The sequence below is a fragment of the Podarcis pityusensis genome (genome assembly GCF_964106645.2).
Source record: "Podarcis pityusensis genome assembly, chromosome: 9".
NCBI lineage: Eukaryota > Metazoa > Chordata > Lepidosauria > Squamata > Lacertidae > Podarcis > Podarcis pityusensis.
In genome coordinates this window covers 22,850,158-22,867,740 of record NC_138034.1, presented here as the reverse complement: position 1 = coordinate 22,867,740, position 17,583 = coordinate 22,850,158, and the positions used below count along the sequence as shown (strand labels likewise).

Here is a 17,583-nt window from a genome sequence, read left to right as displayed (position 1 = left end):
GCACGTTTGATGTATTCAGAGGCATGCATTTTAACTTTTCATGGAGTGTCCGTAAGATGCCTCTTGGTCTGAACTAAAATAATGGCATCCTAGAATGTAACTCTGGAGTTCAAACACTTGGGAGGACGGGGTTGTCGGGAGACATGTACAAAAAGGACGCCAGCGTGATTGTGGAAAAGATTCCACAAAAGGAAGTTTGAAAGCCATTTGTTCATATTATCAAAACATACTTCATTTAGCTTGTTTGAAATGCATCCCCTGCATAGGATTTTAAAAATGCCCAGAACATTGAGAAGCAACTTCCTCTTTAGGAACTATTTTTGTTCATTCCTAAATGAAGATCGAGGGTAGCTACAGAAGATTGTGGGCATTCTTAAACACTTCCATGAGCATATCTGGATATATTGGAAGAGGCTTAAATTAGAAAATGCTGCCTAGAAGTACCTTGAGTGCTAGGCAGACTGAACTGGAGCTGCTCAGCTCTAGTCCAAGGGGTGTTGAATATTTGGCCTTCCAGATATTGCTTGACTATAACTCCCACTATCCTTGGACATTGGCCGTGCTTGCTGTTGCTGATGGGAGTTGTAGTTCTGCAACATCTTGCGGGTAAAAGATTCCCCACCATGTACTAGTTCAAAGAGGCCGGCAGGACCAGTGTAGATTCACTGAAGGTACAGAATCACCAAACCCACGGTATTTGATGCCTCTTGTACCCCACTCCTGACATCGGTCCTTATTTGGAGCTACAGTTACTGAGGGAAAGTAGCGCCAGATGGAACAATACCAACAAAGCAGCAGCCAAGACATAGAAATGAATTCAAACCAGGACCTTAAGGCTACAAGAAGCAGAAATTTCAAATGTTATATTTATTCAGTTAAAAACTGACACTTGGTAATGGTCACATGAACACTAGGGAACCATATCTACATTTTCCTGAAGTTAGATCATGAAAATTGCACAGGTTGTTCTACATATACAAATCTAATGCCATTTTTTTTTAATGCAAAACCAAGACAATGTGAAATCAACACTGAAAAGTATCCAATTAGACAATTTTAAAAATAAATACTCCTTTTAAGAATAAAAAACACTTTCAAAGCAGCTGTATCTTTAAGAACATCCCTTCCCCCTCCCAAAGTCTTCCCTAGATTTTGATTGTCTACTAGTGCAGCACCTCTCGGTCAGAGCTGGGATCTGTAGATCAGGCAACACAGTATTTTGTTCATACACAGTGTTTTGTTTTGCTTGTGTGTATTACTGGTAGATACAATATCTTTAAGCAATATAGCCTATCATGCTGCTGGCAACACCCATGCAGATGAAAAAGCATGAAGCATAGCAACACTGACTGTAAAGTACTTGTTTATTAAAAGACAGAGGAATGTAGTGTTAAAAAAATATATATTGACAAATAAACTACCCAGTTTCATAAACAACCAAATTAAATTTTAAAAAATCTTATTTCGACGCTTGCCTCATTTATTTATGAGCCAATCAACATTCATTTTCAGACATCTCTATATACTTCGGTTCACTAAAAAATGTCTCCAATGCTTTTTACTGGTAAGGGGGAGAAAGGAAAGAAAAATAAAAACTTTTCCTCCCTTTGAAATCCAAGCTGCTCCTGCCAAGCCGCTCTTCCCACCACATACAATGTTTCAGCAAGAAATTTCCAATGGAGACGATTTATGCGTTTGACACACATGCAGACAGCACATGACACCATAACGTTAAAAAAATAAAGCCCACACACAAAAAAACCTGTTCTCTCTAAAAATACAAACTATTCTATAATTGTGACTGAAGCAGTCTACTGAAGGCCACATCTGTAAACCCTCTACACATTTTAATCCTAAGGACCACTTAGAATCATTTTAAAGGCTCTAACAAGCCTCCTGTTGATATCTCTCCGACAATTGTGCAACATTATTTTTTTTAAAAAAAAACAGCTCTTCAAAGAGCTTAAGTGTGTAGATTTATCCGTTTCCCACAAAACCATCCAGTATCAGATGCCTGCATAAGCTTGTGTTCAGAGTCTCAAAGGATCCCCATATTGAGAAACATTTTCCAGCAATGCCTCTTTTTGACAATAGTCTACATTCCGATTCCTTTGGACACCCCCCCCCCATTGTGAACAGTTCCATTGCCTAAAAATAATAAACTGTATTCCGAATGAGGCCCCCCACCCCCCTCAATAAAGTGCTTTCATCTGCACACATCTTTCTACCCTAATTCAATAGGATACTCAAGTATGAAACAAGGGCGACCCACCTTGGAGAGGATAAGAGCATGGCACTTCAGAGAAACAAACAAACAGATTTGACTTGCCGGTCTTTCAAGGTCCAACAACATAAACACACTTCGGGGCTGCTCTCGGCCAGAACAGTGCAAAGGCCAGTGACAACATTCCTCCCCCTGCTCAAAACTGTTGTTACCCTTCCTATTGGGAACCCCAGGGGCTTACTGATCATATATGGCCTTAAGCATCTAACTGAATTAGGATGACCAACAGCTTTGTACTTGTTAATCTGGTTGTTGGGTCATTTTTTGTTGTCAGTTGGCAGCAGGCAAGCAGCCTGCAGAAGTTTTGTGATACACTGGAGCCCCAGCCCCAGCCAGTAAACTTCTAGGTAAAAGTAATGGAAGGCATATGGAGAGCTCAGACTATAATCTTTTAATATGTGTACAAATATAGTATATATATTAAATATAATATAAAAATATTTATACAATTCCCTCTAGAGACCCATTTTTAAATCGTCTTCCCTTGCCCCCTCCCCCAATGTAAGCAACCCTAAACTGCATTTTCTCTTTTTCAGCAGCACTCTGTCATACTTAAGTGCTGGTTACGGTGTGGTTGTGTTAGTGCTATTTCATTAGCACAACATTCACTTACCAGTCCCCATGCCCACCCACCCTTTCTTCCCAAGCTGAGACATTTGGCCACATTGAATTCAAGATGGCAGAGTACTCAGTCCGACAGCAACTACTGGGCTAAGACCAGCCATTAGAAAGCAGCATTAGCACAAGCCATCTCCCCGTTATTTACCGTATTTTTCGCTCTATTAAGACGCACCAGACCACAAGGCGCACCTAGTTTTTGGAGGAGGAAAACAAGAAAAAAAATATTCTGAATCTCAGAAGCCAGAACAGCAAGAGGGATCGCTGCGCAGTGAGAGCAGCAATCCCTCTTGCTGTTCTGGCTTCTGGGATAGCTGCGCAGCCTGCATTCGCTCCATAAGACGCACACACATTTCCCCTTACTTTTTAGGAGGGAAAAAGTGAGCAAAAAATACGGTAAGTGGGAAATGATATCGAACATTTCTGAGTAACCAGCAACACCAGAGAAAAAGCATCACGGCTGAAAGAAATCCTTCCCCTCAAGGTTTTTGTTTCTGGCCTCTTTCAGTTAAGACTGCCCAAGGTGTGGTCGTTAAGTCCTGTTTCTTAAAACTTTAGCCATCGGTTTCTAGTTTCTCGCCATTTCTCCGCTATCTAACTTTCACAGCAACCTCCCGGAAGTCTCATTACAGAAACTTCACTTCTACCACGAGCGGCATTTCCCCCCAAGGAACAGTCAAAAAGAGGTTGGTATCAAATAAAAAAGTCCAGTGATTATGCTCTGCACTCCCAGTAGCTCCATATACAAAAGCCTTGCTGTCCTGTTCTGTGAGCACAATGAAAGCTCCCCTGATTTTCTCATTCACTGCTATTATTGTTGTTTCTGTTGTAAATAGCTTAAAGCCCAAGAGGATGCCTATTCACTAAAACAATGCCATTAAAGCATGGACCTTTGATCAACACAGCCTAATTTGGAATTACAAGCAGCACTGGTATGGCAAGACAAAAGCTATCTGCAATTAAGTTAATGCGACTACTTTCCCACAATGTGCATTTCTTTGAGACTAGTTTAGGGAATGCCATAAAGTCCCTTTAAAGAATATAGCTAGGAGATTTCCTAGACAAGTGACCTACTGGTTTCCAGTCGCTGCCAAGAGGGAACAGAAACTAGTCCAATTCTTTGGTTCTTTATTTCTTAAAACTTTGACTCCTGATATTATGGTTCTACTGTTAGACTACTGATTGTGGTGTGTCACGGGAGGATCATGCAAGACTATGGCAATGAAAACGACTCTTTAAGAGTTAGTTTCAAAGATAAAATTCTGCTATCATTTGCTACTATGGTGTTGGCTTTGCTAACCCAGCGTTACATTCTTAGCATCTCGCCATACTTTGGTTACATTAATAAAGCTCCTCTATAATACTCCATCTTTCTTGACTCTGATATTCCTTCATTACAATCAGATTCTTCTTCTTTGAACTAACCAATCTATCTTTGTATTAAAAACATATTTTGCTCTGCAGATGTGGATTTTAAACCTAGTACCATAAAATCTACTCAGTGTTTACTTTTAAAACTGTACAGAATTTCAGTTGAATCTTTTTATTAACTTTATTAAGTGAACTTGCCATCTGAAGTCTTAGTGCATCAATATCCCTTTTGGAAGCTGTGGCCCTCATGATCTTTAATCTATTTTCCCATTAAATTTCAGTAAATTTGAATTTGAGCCACCTTACAAAGTGATTATACTTGATTACTATGCAATTCTGTTTTGCTATCATTTAAAAGAACTTAATTTCTTGGTAAACGAATACTTCAAAAGTAAGTCATTACATGATGTATGGTTAAAAAGGGGTGTGCCAAAAATTCAGAACTTCATACCCCAATTTGTATTATTCTCTCTCTCTATATATATATACACAAATACAGTGGAGAAACAGCTATGAAGGATGCTTTGTTAACAATGTACTAAGACTTCAAAAATGGTCACAAATTCCATATAATGTAATTAGAGATGTTTAACACTATCACCTGAATCAAAATCAAGGCACTATGGGGGTTTTTTGTTTTTGTTTTTTCAAATGACCCTGAATCATTTCTGATTAAATGAAGGTCAAAATGTTCAAAGAAGAATAAAAAGATTCCAACAAATTCTGAGAAGTTGTATTTCTCACCACAGAGGTTAAAAAGTGCCTACAATTATTAAATTCAAATATATTTTTCTGTGCAAATTACTCCTATATTTGAGACATTCTTGAAAATTACTTTCATATTTTTAAACCTTATTTTTTTTTACATAAATATTTCCAACTATGTATTATATCAAAAGATAGCTTTGGGGGAGTAAAATTCCAAACCATCCACAATAGAGCAGTGCAAATTCCTATTTTTTCCCCAAAGAAAAAAATTTGAGTATTTATGAAATGACAAATGATATATAAGAATCTTAATGCCTTGAACCCCCCACAAGTTCAAAGAGTTTCATCAATAATTTAACTGCAAAACTTCCACAAACCAGCACACTATATTACCTCATTGAACTAACTCCGACAATCAGACATAAAGCACAAACAGAAGACTTGTGCCCACAATACAGGTGAGAATAAATGATGGAGCATGATGTAGAAGACAAACAAGTATAAACGGATGAAAATAGTAATCTGAGCATTGTGTGAAAATGTAGGGGGGAAACATATTCAAAACAGTTTCATGCATCATATAAAATATTCTGCTCTCTCACCTTTTATCCAGACATATACATAGTATTTTACAGTATCTGTACAATGAAGACTGATTCCACACAATATTTTGAAAATATTTACTGTCCCAAAATGTGAAAAAATTAACTTCCTTTTGGAGCATAATTGCAGGCAAACAATTAAAAAAAAACAAAACCCAACTGCTGTCATGACAGCATGTCCATTGTAACACTTAATCTGAGAAAATTGCTAAAAACATCAAGATATTTAAGTGCCCTATTTAGTCCACTGAACATTTTGAGACTTGATCTGGACAAGTTAACTGATGGCAGTGCATGCCTTTGAAGGAAAAACAAAACACAGAAACCAGAGTAACTAGGTTCCTCTCAAAGGCAGCCATGTCCCTGTCCCCGTCATTTTTTTTGCAGATTTATACCTAATATACCTCCAACAGCATTTTGCTTTGTTTTCCTCAGCACACACATTCCAAGCGGTTAGAAGAATATTCAGTACTGTACTTCACAAAGTCTGTAGGCTTCTTTCTCTAACACCAGGGCAACTGTTAACGGAGCAGCTACCCCTCTGCATTGCTCCTGGAAGCAAGAGCCTCCATGCTACCGCGGCTGAATTTTGGAAACCTCTGTCATGCTGTCAGTTCTGTGTCGTGAAATTTGTTGCTGTTGGTGCTGCTGCTGCTGCTGCTGTTGCGACTGATGCTGCTGGTGGTGTGACTGGGTAAAAGTGCTTTGTTGTAGTGGAAAAGCAGCAGAGAGAATAAGCTGAGTTGACTGATTTCCATGAAGCAACCTGGAGGTCTAAATACACAAATAAGAGAATTAAGGCACCTATCTCATGAGAGTAACTGGTATACTCTACAGTCGTACCTCGGAAGTCAAACGGAATCTGTTCCAGAAGTCCATTCGACTTCCAAAATGTTCAGAAACCAAGGAGCGGCTTCCAATTGGCTGCAGGAAGCTCCTGCAGCCAATCAGAAGTTGTGGAACCCACATTGGAAGTTCAGGTTCCAAAAGAACATTTGCAAACCAGAACACTCACTTCCGGGTTTGCGGCATTCGGGAGCCAAAACGTTCGAGAACTAAGCTGTTTGAAAACCAAGGTACGACTGTACTATGTTATTTGACAGGGGTCTTTACTGTTCTTATGATGACATTCTTCTGTCCACAGAGAAAAAGAACGGTGAACATATAAGCAGTTTGGTCCTATTTCCCACTTATTCCCTCTCAACGTCCTTGATTTCCATCACTCAATACAGACTGCTTTTAACACATACACACACACACACAAATTTAAAAACAGGCAAACAGAAAAATAATCTGGTTTATTGTTTTGTGCAAATGTGGCCATTGGCTTCCAACTCCTACCATTGGCACTTAAAACAGATGACATCCAGACCATGTCACAAACTGGTTTTAAAATCTCCCCTCCCTCAGCTGAAAAACAATACTATAGTTTTTTCAATAAAACATTATTTGTGCCTTTTCTTTTTGATTCCTATCCCATAGATAGACAGACAGACAGACAGACAGACAGACAAACTTCTCCTTGGCTCTTGCCAACCAAGACCATCTGGTATGCAGACATAAAGTTCTCTTGTATACCTGGCACAAGCTATGAAGTAAATATAGCCTTCCAAACAAACAGCTCTTACCATAAATGATGTATAGGAAGTTTGAAGAAGGACTTTCAAAGGAGGCATTTCCATTTGATTCCCTTTTTTGAAGCAAGCCATGTGGGAAAACTTTTTTGAGTGCAATGCACCTATTTCCTCTTCTCCCCTACCCTTACCTGAATTCAGGATGCCCCCCCTCCAGGCCTGACTTAAAAACCCACATTTTCTAGGACAGAGGCTGGCATTTTTTACAATTAATATTATCTTCCCTGCATTGCTGCAGGGAATTATGTGTTTTCCAAAAGCCCAACATGTATAGCATCAACTATCTACAGAAGAACACCTTTCAGTATAGGTTCATTAAGTTGCATTGTCCTATACGGCCAGCTTGTCGAATGTATGAATGAACATGTGGCTTTACCTGCAAGAACTGTTGTGGGTGCTGGGTCAGCGGAGTTTGAGCAGGTTGCTGAACTGCAGTGAGCTGCTGCTGCTGCTGTTGCTGTTGTTGTTGCTGCTGCTGCTGCTGTTGTTGTTGTTGCTGCTGCTGCTGCTGCTGCTGCTGCTGCTGCTGTTGCTGCTGCTGCTGTTGTTGTTGTTGTTGCTGCTGCTGCTGCTCCTGCTGCTGCTGTGTTATTGATAACGTCTGTGGCTGCTGCTGTTGTGCAGCAAAAGTAGGATAAGCAGTCACCACCTGTCCCATAAACATAGTACTTGGTACCATAACTGCTCCGCAAGCTACAGGGGCAGTGACTAGCTTTGTTACAAGCTGCTGTCCCTGCGGAAATCTGTGAAAGAAAAGAAAGATCTGTTGTCTGTCTCAGGTAGTCTTAACCAACACCCCACAAATTAGCTTGATGGGTGCTTTCTGTACTTTCAATCTCATTTAACACCTAACAGCAACCCAAGAGTCCCTCTAGTCCAGCATCCTCTCTCCATCAGTGCCCAGACTAATTTTATTTGCTTAACAGCTTTATGGGCAACACATCAAGTGTGGAGTAGCCTGAAGGCAGGCATGGCTGGCTGGAACACTGAACAGGAGCATTCTACACAGCAGCAAGTGTAGCAAGCCTCACTTGTCTCTCTTAACACTTACCTGATTTGTCTGTCTTGGGTAAATGTGGTAATAGCAGCATTCTGGTTATTACTTGGTGGCAAATTAGAAGGGATATGGACCATGTTCCCTGTAGCCGGCTGGGAAATCACCATAGTGTTATACAAGGGGGCTGACAGTGTGCTCTGAGATGGCGTAGAAAGAGAAGTCTGCTGACTGTGCCCACTGAGAATATTTTGTTGATTATGCTGCACAAAGAAAACAGGTTGTCAATGAGATTATTTTGCATGACGGAACAGATTTAAGGCAACCCCACCAAACTGCAAGAAACTGCAGATTGCTGAGCAGCCTGGTTTTTGGGTTTTTTTAATGCTTCTGCTAATTGTATGTCATCTAGTTTGGGGGGCATTTTGTAGTGGTGCGTTATCTATATTATATTAGCTCTCTAGAAAACACAAGCCTTGTATTTGAAATCACTGACCATAAATGAGCTGTGGCCTGTGAAGGTGCAGGGACCAGAAAAAGGTGAAATGACACCCTGCTCAAATATCTCCTTACCTTCTTACCAGCCAAAGGAAGTTTTTATTAAGGAGTAAGGGGTCACCATAAGGAATACTTTCTGGGAAAGAGGGTTTGAGTTTGTTCAAAGGATGCAACGAGAGAACTAGAAATCATCCACTCTCTCCCCTCAGGCTGTAATGATTCACCATCCTGACTGGAAACTAAAGGTACCAATGTTAAAGTGGAAGACGTTTTCCTTTTTTAAAATGGAGAATATGTTTTTTTAAAATAATTTAATGATATTCTAGGTAGTTTGAAATTTCACAAAAGATACATCTTACAGTATGTAATGACTGAATGGCCTTCCTTTCAATGTAGTAATTGCAATGCATGGGGTATTTTGAAATCATCCCATTTGTCTTCTTTTTAAAGCAGGCATGCCAAACCCTTTTCAGCCCAAGGGCGGCACTGGTTGTGCCAGTAGATGCCAGTGGTGGGTGTGGTCGAAGTGTGTGCCCGTGCCACCCAACGCCCGCTGTCTCTTAAACACAGGCAGGCAGCCAATCAGGAAGTCAAATGGGTAGGCATACACAGATGTGCATGCACAGACAAGACAAAGGAATCTTAAATGCATGGTTTGAAGTGAAAAAGATAGCCCACAATTATCAAAATCAGGATGCGAGCTGTCAGTTACGTGGTTCACTTTGTTTCGGCCTAATTATTATGCTAGGGAAGCTTACCATTGACAAAGTTGATTGGAATTTACAACTGAACACACTTTAGACAAGGAACAGTTCCAATTAGAATTTGTTTAAAGGCCATGATTAATAGAGTGGATGGGGTTTTTTTCCAGTTAAGTAATTAATGCTTCAGCCATTTCTGAAAAATCAGGTCTACCGATATTTTGGTTGTCACAGCCGAAATATCTTCCTGAATTGCTGTCTATAGAGGCAGAAACAGCTTCCCAAAAAGAGAAAAAATAGGGCTAGGGAGAGACACTTCTTCCTCCTGGTGCAACTTATTTTTACACCCACTAGATGGCACTATGTGCAACAAAAGGAAATGTTGATTTGTCTATTAATCCTTGCACCATGGCAACAGCTCGGCAAATTCTGTTTGCCCTTCAACATTCATTTCCTTCCTATCTTCATTTGTGCAATGACAAATTGTTCACTTATGAATGGCCAAAAAAATGATCCACCAATAATCTGAACTCTCTAGCTTCCTGGGTTGTCACGGTCTAGCTTCCTAGCCCAGTCACGTCTTGCTTCTTTCCTATATTAAACAAAGTGTGGGACAGGGTTGTTTTTTTTTGCAACAACCCACTCAATCCACCAATATACTTCCTAAGGTTGGCTTTGACATATGAGTCACACTTTCCTGACTCTAAGCCCTTCCCTACCCTCAAAGGCTAGGCTAGGAGAAGTGAGTGCTTGAAGAATAAATAACATCTACTAAAGGAGCACTCTCTCATAGCAACATAAAGATACAAAGGCTGCATTTAAGAAACAATGGCACATAACTAAATATTATCTTCAAGTGTGGCATTACCTGTTGGGTAGTACTTTGCAAAGGCTGTTGCTGTATCATGTGTTGAGCACCAATATGCCCAGTGTTCATGCCACCTTGGATTTGATTAGTTTGAACAACTTGACCTTGCATATTTATTGGTGTAATCTGCTGAATATTTGATGGGTTTCCAGGAGTCAGCTGAACAGAGCCAAAGTTTAATCCAGGAGTTGACTGCTGCAAGAACATCTTTCAGAAGAAAAAGAATACATGCCAGTGCTTAAAATACTAGTGAGCATTCAGAACACATAAACCATTGTTTGTTTAAAGGTCAATGAATTCCCTATCTTAGAGGTGAAAATTATATACACTATTATTTTGTCTAATAATAGTGTTCTAATGGGCATATGAGGCTTAGACTGAATTCTATACTCACTTACCTGGGAGTAATAAAATTGAATTCAGCAAGTCTTATTTCTGAGTAAGCATGCATAAGATTATACTGTTAATCTGGTAAAGGGGGAAACCCTACCTACAACTAAACTACTGTAACCTGTATTTGTATTTTATTTTACTAGTGGCAGAACTTGCAGTTATATCACATGGCCCTTATTAGTAACTGATATGAACATCTAGGATTCCAGCGAATGGCTGATCAAATTAAGTTCTATAACATTAAAGATATGCTTTTGCAGGAAATATTTTATCTATAGAACCAGCTAATAAAAATATACTCATTGTATTTTCTTAATGTTGTAAGCTCCGTTAAGAACTTCAGTTGAAATGCAAAGTACAAATCTCCTGAATTAATAACTTAATAATGAAGTTATAATGGTATCTGAAGAAGAGTGCGTACACACAAAAGCTTATGCCAGAACAAACTTAGTTGGTATATTAGGTGCTACTAGACAACTTTTTTATTATTAATAATAATGAAGGTGTCTTTTATCAATAATTTTTTATTCCAGCACGCAAAACATCAGTGTTAATCTGTACATCACACATACAAATACACACACACACACGAGAGAGAGAGAGATTTTAAGTGTAGAATCACTAGCTATGTCAGTATCTGATCAGCTTTAACCAACCTGAAGTCCTTGCCCATGGACCATTTGGAGTTGTTCCTGAATCTTACGCAGTTCTTCTTGTTGCCGATGAATGTTTGCTTCTATCATTCGTGTTCTTTGCTCCAATTGGTCCTTTAAGTGCTGCATAGCTCCTAACTGAGCAGAAAACTGAAGCATAGGCTACAGGGCAACATTTAAGAAAAACGCAAGAAAGATTTGAATCAGTAGCAAACATACCATAGGAAAAGTAATTAACCACTACAAAAAAAATCTATCAATCCTGTGCATATGGAAGTAATTATCTGTATTTAGCTTAAAGTCATAAATTGACATTTCTGACAAAGAAGACTTTTTTAAAAAAGTACTGAGGATGCTGACCAATTTAGAGAAATCTTAGACAAAGAGGAAACAGGACCTGCTGAACCAAAAGTCAGGCAATGGGACCTGTTAATAGCAGGGGACACTACTTCCAATGCACCCAAATTCAAGAACTGAATTCTAGATCAAACGAAGATCCATTAAAGGATCAAAATGTAATTACTTGCTTTAATACAAATTAACTGCTTTGATACACATTCAGATTTAATTAGTACCTGAGACATGCCTTGCTGAATCTGTAAAGATGCAGGCTGGGACATCATTGGCTGTGCTAAAGGTTGCCCAATAGATTGTGAATTTAAAGACTAGGATTTAAAAAGAAATATACATACCATAATTATCAAATCAAATATGTATTTTGGAGGCAGACAGAATAGAGGAGGAGGTTTTAAAATGACAAGCCCAAATGTAATCTTCCTTTCTTCCCTAACCACCTGAGAAGAAACGGGGTAGCTAGAAAGAGTTTGGACCACCTTACATCACTTGCTGATTTCCATTTTTTAACTTTGATTTGCCCACATGAAAATACACACATATAAAAAGCCAAATACAAGTGTTATACACCCCAAACAGGAAGACAAAGATTAACAATCTACAGCAGAAGCCTCAAAGTGTTATTCTCTTTTGTTTTTGTGGAACAAGTAGACTTTGTAAGCATTTCCAAACACATCCACTGAGCTAATGCTTACATTTTATACAAAAGGCATGAAACACAGCAGTACTTTAAAAGGACACAAATTTTACAAACACATAGAGGACGTATCCAAAGCTGCAGCTCTGGTGATACAAGAGAGTTCTGTGTATGCAGCAGAGTTTCCTCTTCCCCTTTAGGACCTCCTTGCACCCTTAAAATCAGTTCCGGAGGGATGGGGGACCTTCTGAAGCATATTTGTGGGGCACACAAGGATGTGAGGAAATGGGTGTTCTGTTGATACAGTGGAATGACACTGGTGCATTACTGAATACAATCCATAATACATAACCTCTGGAGCAGATTTTGGGGGTAAACTGGAGATGAAGGGGAAGACTGTTCTGCTCATGCACACTATTTGAAAGCTAATTTCTATTCAGATTCATAGCAAAAATCTCCATTATTTTTAAAAAGGCAGATGACACTTAATGAAAAGCTCTCAGCTGACTGCTTGAGCGTAGAACTGTGCACATGGTGGACACATTCAGGACAGTGACATTCTCAAGCAGTCAACTGAAAGCTTTAAAAAGGATGTTTCCAAACTAGGTGACTAACTGAAAGCATTTATTTATTTAATGTATTGTTTGTATTTTAAGCAAAAAAATGTAACGTTCACAAGCCTTAACAGATAAATATGAGTTGCTATTTTCTGAAGAATTACCTGATTACCAAGCGATGCCCTCCTTTGTGCAGACTTTTCAAGAGTGGATAAATTTTGCCTTGGAGGAGTGCTAGTATCCATTGTCATCTTTGTTGGCGTTGCTGATGTCCCAGCAAATATAAAATTGAAGAGGGATACTTTTATTCATCATCAGCATTCTGAGTTTGCCCAGATATACTTAGGCAAGTGAATAGTTCATCACAATAAAATGATAGCACTGCATATTCAAAACAGCCTTTATTCCAATTGGTTAGGTAAAAATTGAGATTTATATTCCACACCAGATTAACAACTCTCTCTGTAGAACTGATAATATCATCAGGCTACAATTATCATGAATAGCATTCATTTTAAAGTCACAAGGCCCCAAAGTCAATAACCTTCTATAGAATAGTTTTGATTCTGTGCACTCACAAGAAGGGTCTGAAACTGCAGTGTGAGAAGATTTCCTTGAACTCCTGGAGGCAGAAGAAGGTGTAGGGCTGTGATCAAATCTCTCCAAAGCTTCTTTGAGGCTTACTGTGCTTATATGATTCTCAGAACCAGAGTCTTGACTCTAAAACAATAAAAATGTTTTGGCTGGTTCATCACACACAAAATAATTAGCAATATAATTAGCAGAAACTAACTGTATCTTACCAAATATTCAAACATGGGGCTTTCACAATGAAAGCAAATTTCTTATACATGTGCTTCACCTTCCCTTAACTTATCCCTGCTCTGTTTGACATCTTAACAGTCCGTCTTTCCATCTTACTTCTCCCTATGATCAGTGTTTGTGTCTCTTTCACCACCCTGACAACCCAAAAGCAAAACAAAAAATCCAAACCAAACTGTGCAAGAGCAGTTTTGAACACCTTATCACTAGGTAATTTACATGAAAGAATGAATAACTCTGGGTGGGTGGATTATTAAAACCTGCTGAAGTGCGGGCACTGCAAACCCTACAAGCCAATTTTTAAAAGCTATAGCAATGAACAGAACCAATATAAGATGATGGTGGAAAACTTACTTTATCTGCTGCTATTTCTGGTAGAGACTCTTCAATACCAAGTTCACGCCGCCTTTCTGCTCGAACCTCTGCATAACTACCGATAAATAACCCAACATTTCAGGCGATTAGCATGTCTGTTCATCTTAACAGAATGGTAGCAAACATTTTATATACATTATTTAAATGCATTTGAAAAATAACATGGATGCATTAATGCATTAATATGCTTTTACCTGTGACTAACTCAGAAGACTCTGATGACTTCTTAGTCAGCTGGGAGAAGTACTAAAATATAGCTGAAAAATCGGTTGCAAAAAACTGTAATAAAAATTATGCAGAATTCTATTACCTTACTACCGTGTGTGTACATACGATGAACTCTGGCCTAGAATTCCACTGATGGTAAGTGATATAGTAATGAGTCTGCAACCAAATCCACTGTTGACCCTTTGTGAGGAATCTGTAATAGCAGGATTTCCCTTTTCCATATTGCATTACTAAAAACAATGTAAAAATATGGTTCTGCTTCAGAAAATGCCACTTCCAGAATGTGCATTTAAACAGTTTGCATCATTTCTTTAAACCAACACAAAACTTTCTTCATTTGATTCTAATATCCCAAATACAAAAATAAATTATTTTTAAAAGCTGTGGAACATATTATAGAAGGAGAGAATGGAAGGAAACCCGAGAACTACTATGAATGCTTCCAGAATGGTAGCTCCTGATGTCATCAATAATTATTCTTATCTATTAGTTACATGCACAACTGAAATTGATTTTCCGCACTTCAGATAGCGCAATGTTCCTGCCACACTAGTGTGCAAAACCTAGCCTAGTAAACAGGGAAGCTATAATTCTAAGTGTGCAATTTATTATTATTATTATTAAGCAATTATTTAAATTGTACTTAAGTGCTATTTTTGTTTAAGCACTATTTTGTGATTAAAAACTTTTTTAGAACATAATTTTACAAGTATTTCAGCCCTAGTTAAAAGATTTTCAAATATAGATACAGTGGTACTTCGGTTCTTGAACGTAATCCATTCTGGAAGACCGTTCGATTTTTGAAATGTTCGAAAACCAAGGCGCAAAGTGCAGTCTGTAAATTGCACTGAGAAAATGGAAAAACATGCAGCGGAAGCTGTTCAACTTCTGAGGCACGTTCAAAAACAGAAGCATTTACTTCCAGGTTTTCGGCGTTCGGGTTCTGAAACGTTCGTCAATGGAGATATTTGGGAACAGAGGTACCACTGTAACTAGTTTGTATACATCACCAAAAGTTACCAATTCTATATTAGTATGGTTTACATAAAATTTTGACATTTACTTACAGTGTTCATGACATTTTGCCAGGTTTTCTAGGTCATCAACATGATAATAATCATAGCCTGATGTCCCCAACACTTCAAATGGTAAATAACCTATTATTGGTGGTGCCCTGGATAATGACATAAGAGTCGTTATTTTATTTCTCAGAATAGAAAAAAATCAGTCACAGTTTTTAAACAGAAAATTGTGCTTATAATTACATAAAAACGTATTCAGTAAAAAGTAAAATTCATTTCTTGCTATAAACAGCCAATGAGGATTAGTGACCACTAACGGTAACAGAGTGCTACCGCTTAGTACTACATTGTAAGAAATGGCACCTGTGATCCAAGAAAAGGAACTTCCATTCTAAGCTATGTCTAGAGGTGAACTCTTCATTGGGTTCTTCAACAGTGCTCATTTCCTAAAAAATAAAAAAACGTAAGTCTCTCAGAACTGCTCTACTCTAATGTAAAAACTCTCATGAAATCCAGACTTCCAAACATACATATAAATCGACGTGAATGTAACATGCAAAATATTTCTTATTTTGCTGTTTCACTGCTGCTTGGAAGAGGAGTAATTCAAGCAACTTGCCACTACAGACCAACCCATACTATGCTTATTTTTCCAGTGTGAGAATGGCAAGTTCAGCATTCTGTGCAAGGAACCACCAGAGGAACCATCACCCTCAGAACTCCCCTACTTCTTTTTGACATCTGGGAATTGATACGGAAGGCAGTTGTGCTATTTTCTTTTACTAGCAATTCACATGGTATATAGCCTTCCTAAAAGAGGAAGTTCTTTACAACTAAGCCTTCAGCAAATCTAAATTTGCACCACAGAAGGACATGTTTCAAAATTCCTGTAGGAAAGGCACTGAATGTCAGCTACAGCAATGAGGAGAACTTGATTGAGTCTTCCTAGTACTGCAGACAGGTTGTTAACTAACAGCCCAAATCATCCTCTGGGGATGCATGCTTGAGCCTGATCCAGCATACATGCAGTACAGTTACAGAAGCTGGCTATAGACCTTTTTTTAACAGCACAGGACCCAATCTAGGAGGCAATTTGTACAAGAACACCTGCATCCTGGAGAATATTACCCTACCTGGATTGGAGTATGGTTGCTTAAATTATTGTTCATTAAACAATAAATGTTTTGCTTAAGAAAAATACAAAGGAAAAGCAAATATCATAGATTTTGAAGAGATGACAATCTTAACATACCTTGATAAACTGAGGTGTAGCTAACCTGACCGTAGCTACAAAACAAACTCTGTCTTCATAGGAAGGCCTATGTGATCGCTGAATGGTTCCTTCATAACCATTATGCGCAGAGTTAGACACTAAGGACAGGAGGAAGAGAAGAAAATTACTACTATTTCTAAGAATGACTTATAAAATCAAACATATAATTAACGATCCTATGAAACAAAGTGTTTAAAAAGTCACCTGGGAGAAAAAAATTAAAACTACATTCTTAAAATATTTCATAGAATAACATAAATACTGCCTAAGCTGATATAAAAAGAAAGTAAAAATCACTCAACCTGTTTCACTTATCTCAGAGTTTTTATATCCTGCCCTTCCTTCAGATCAAAGCGATTTTTTAAAAAAACTACAGTCAGTCACACAGAAGCAAAGTCCTCAGACCCTGAACTATAAGGGGAAGGGGCATAACATTGCACTCTGCTAAACAGAACAAAAACCCTTGAAATACCAGCAAATAAAATCAAAACAGAATGAGGGACTATTAACAATAACTGGAAATAAATTGAAAAGCACGAGTAATCAAACAGAATGAAAGCGCTAAAGATGTAAGTTGGACAATAGGAAAAAAGCAGGAAAGGGAAGGACACCACCGAAGTCTAACAGAACTCTTTCTGATGTTTGCTGCACTGCAGAACAGAACTTGCAAAAGAGCAAGAAACGACACAGAGAAAATGTAGATTATATTATTCAGCAACATCCCTCCCCTCAAACACTGGGATTGAAGAGTGCTAACAAAATAATTCCTCTGATTAAAAACGGACAGTTCTGAACAAGCTTTCCCTCCATCCTGGTCCAAGAGTTTTCATTAAAATACAGACATCAATTAGCCCCTCTCCTCCCCCCTGCTGTCTTCCTTATATGGTGAGCTTAGAGACAATAGTTTCACTTTCTGCAGACACTTGTTTGCAGCTTTTTAAAGCATCTGAATCACTGAAGATGTTATTAGGCACTTGGGGAATTCTGCTTT

The 17,583-nt window shown here is 38.5% G+C and overlaps 1 protein-coding gene across 7 annotated transcripts in view; it reads right to left on the bottom strand.

The window, feature by feature from the left end:
- Positions 1-848: 848 nt before the first annotated feature.
- Positions 849-17,583, bottom strand: part of CLOCK (clock circadian regulator) — a 39,465-nt gene continuing 22,730 nt past the window's right edge. For all 7 annotated transcript variants that reach the window (XM_081020486.1, XM_081020488.1, XM_081020489.1 and 4 more), the window contains 13 exons: positions 16,572-16,690; positions 15,683-15,765; positions 15,365-15,471; positions 14,380-14,527; positions 14,049-14,124; positions 13,451-13,592; positions 13,037-13,137; positions 11,900-11,989; positions 11,328-11,486; positions 10,279-10,485; positions 8,269-8,474; positions 7,594-7,960; positions 849-6,357 (listed from right to left, as the gene is read on the bottom strand). In XM_081020486.1, the coding sequence (XP_080876612.1) occupies positions 6,157-6,357; positions 7,594-7,960; positions 8,269-8,474; positions 10,279-10,485; positions 11,328-11,486; positions 11,900-11,989; positions 13,037-13,137; positions 13,451-13,592; positions 14,049-14,124; positions 14,380-14,527; positions 15,365-15,471; positions 15,683-15,765; positions 16,572-16,690 (2,006 nt within the window). In that variant the 3' untranslated portion in view covers positions 849-6,156. The remainder of the gene's footprint in view (positions 6,358-7,593; positions 7,961-8,268; positions 8,475-10,278; positions 10,486-11,327; positions 11,487-11,899; positions 11,990-13,036; positions 13,138-13,450; positions 13,593-14,048; positions 14,125-14,379; positions 14,528-15,364; positions 15,472-15,682; positions 15,766-16,571; positions 16,691-17,583) is intronic.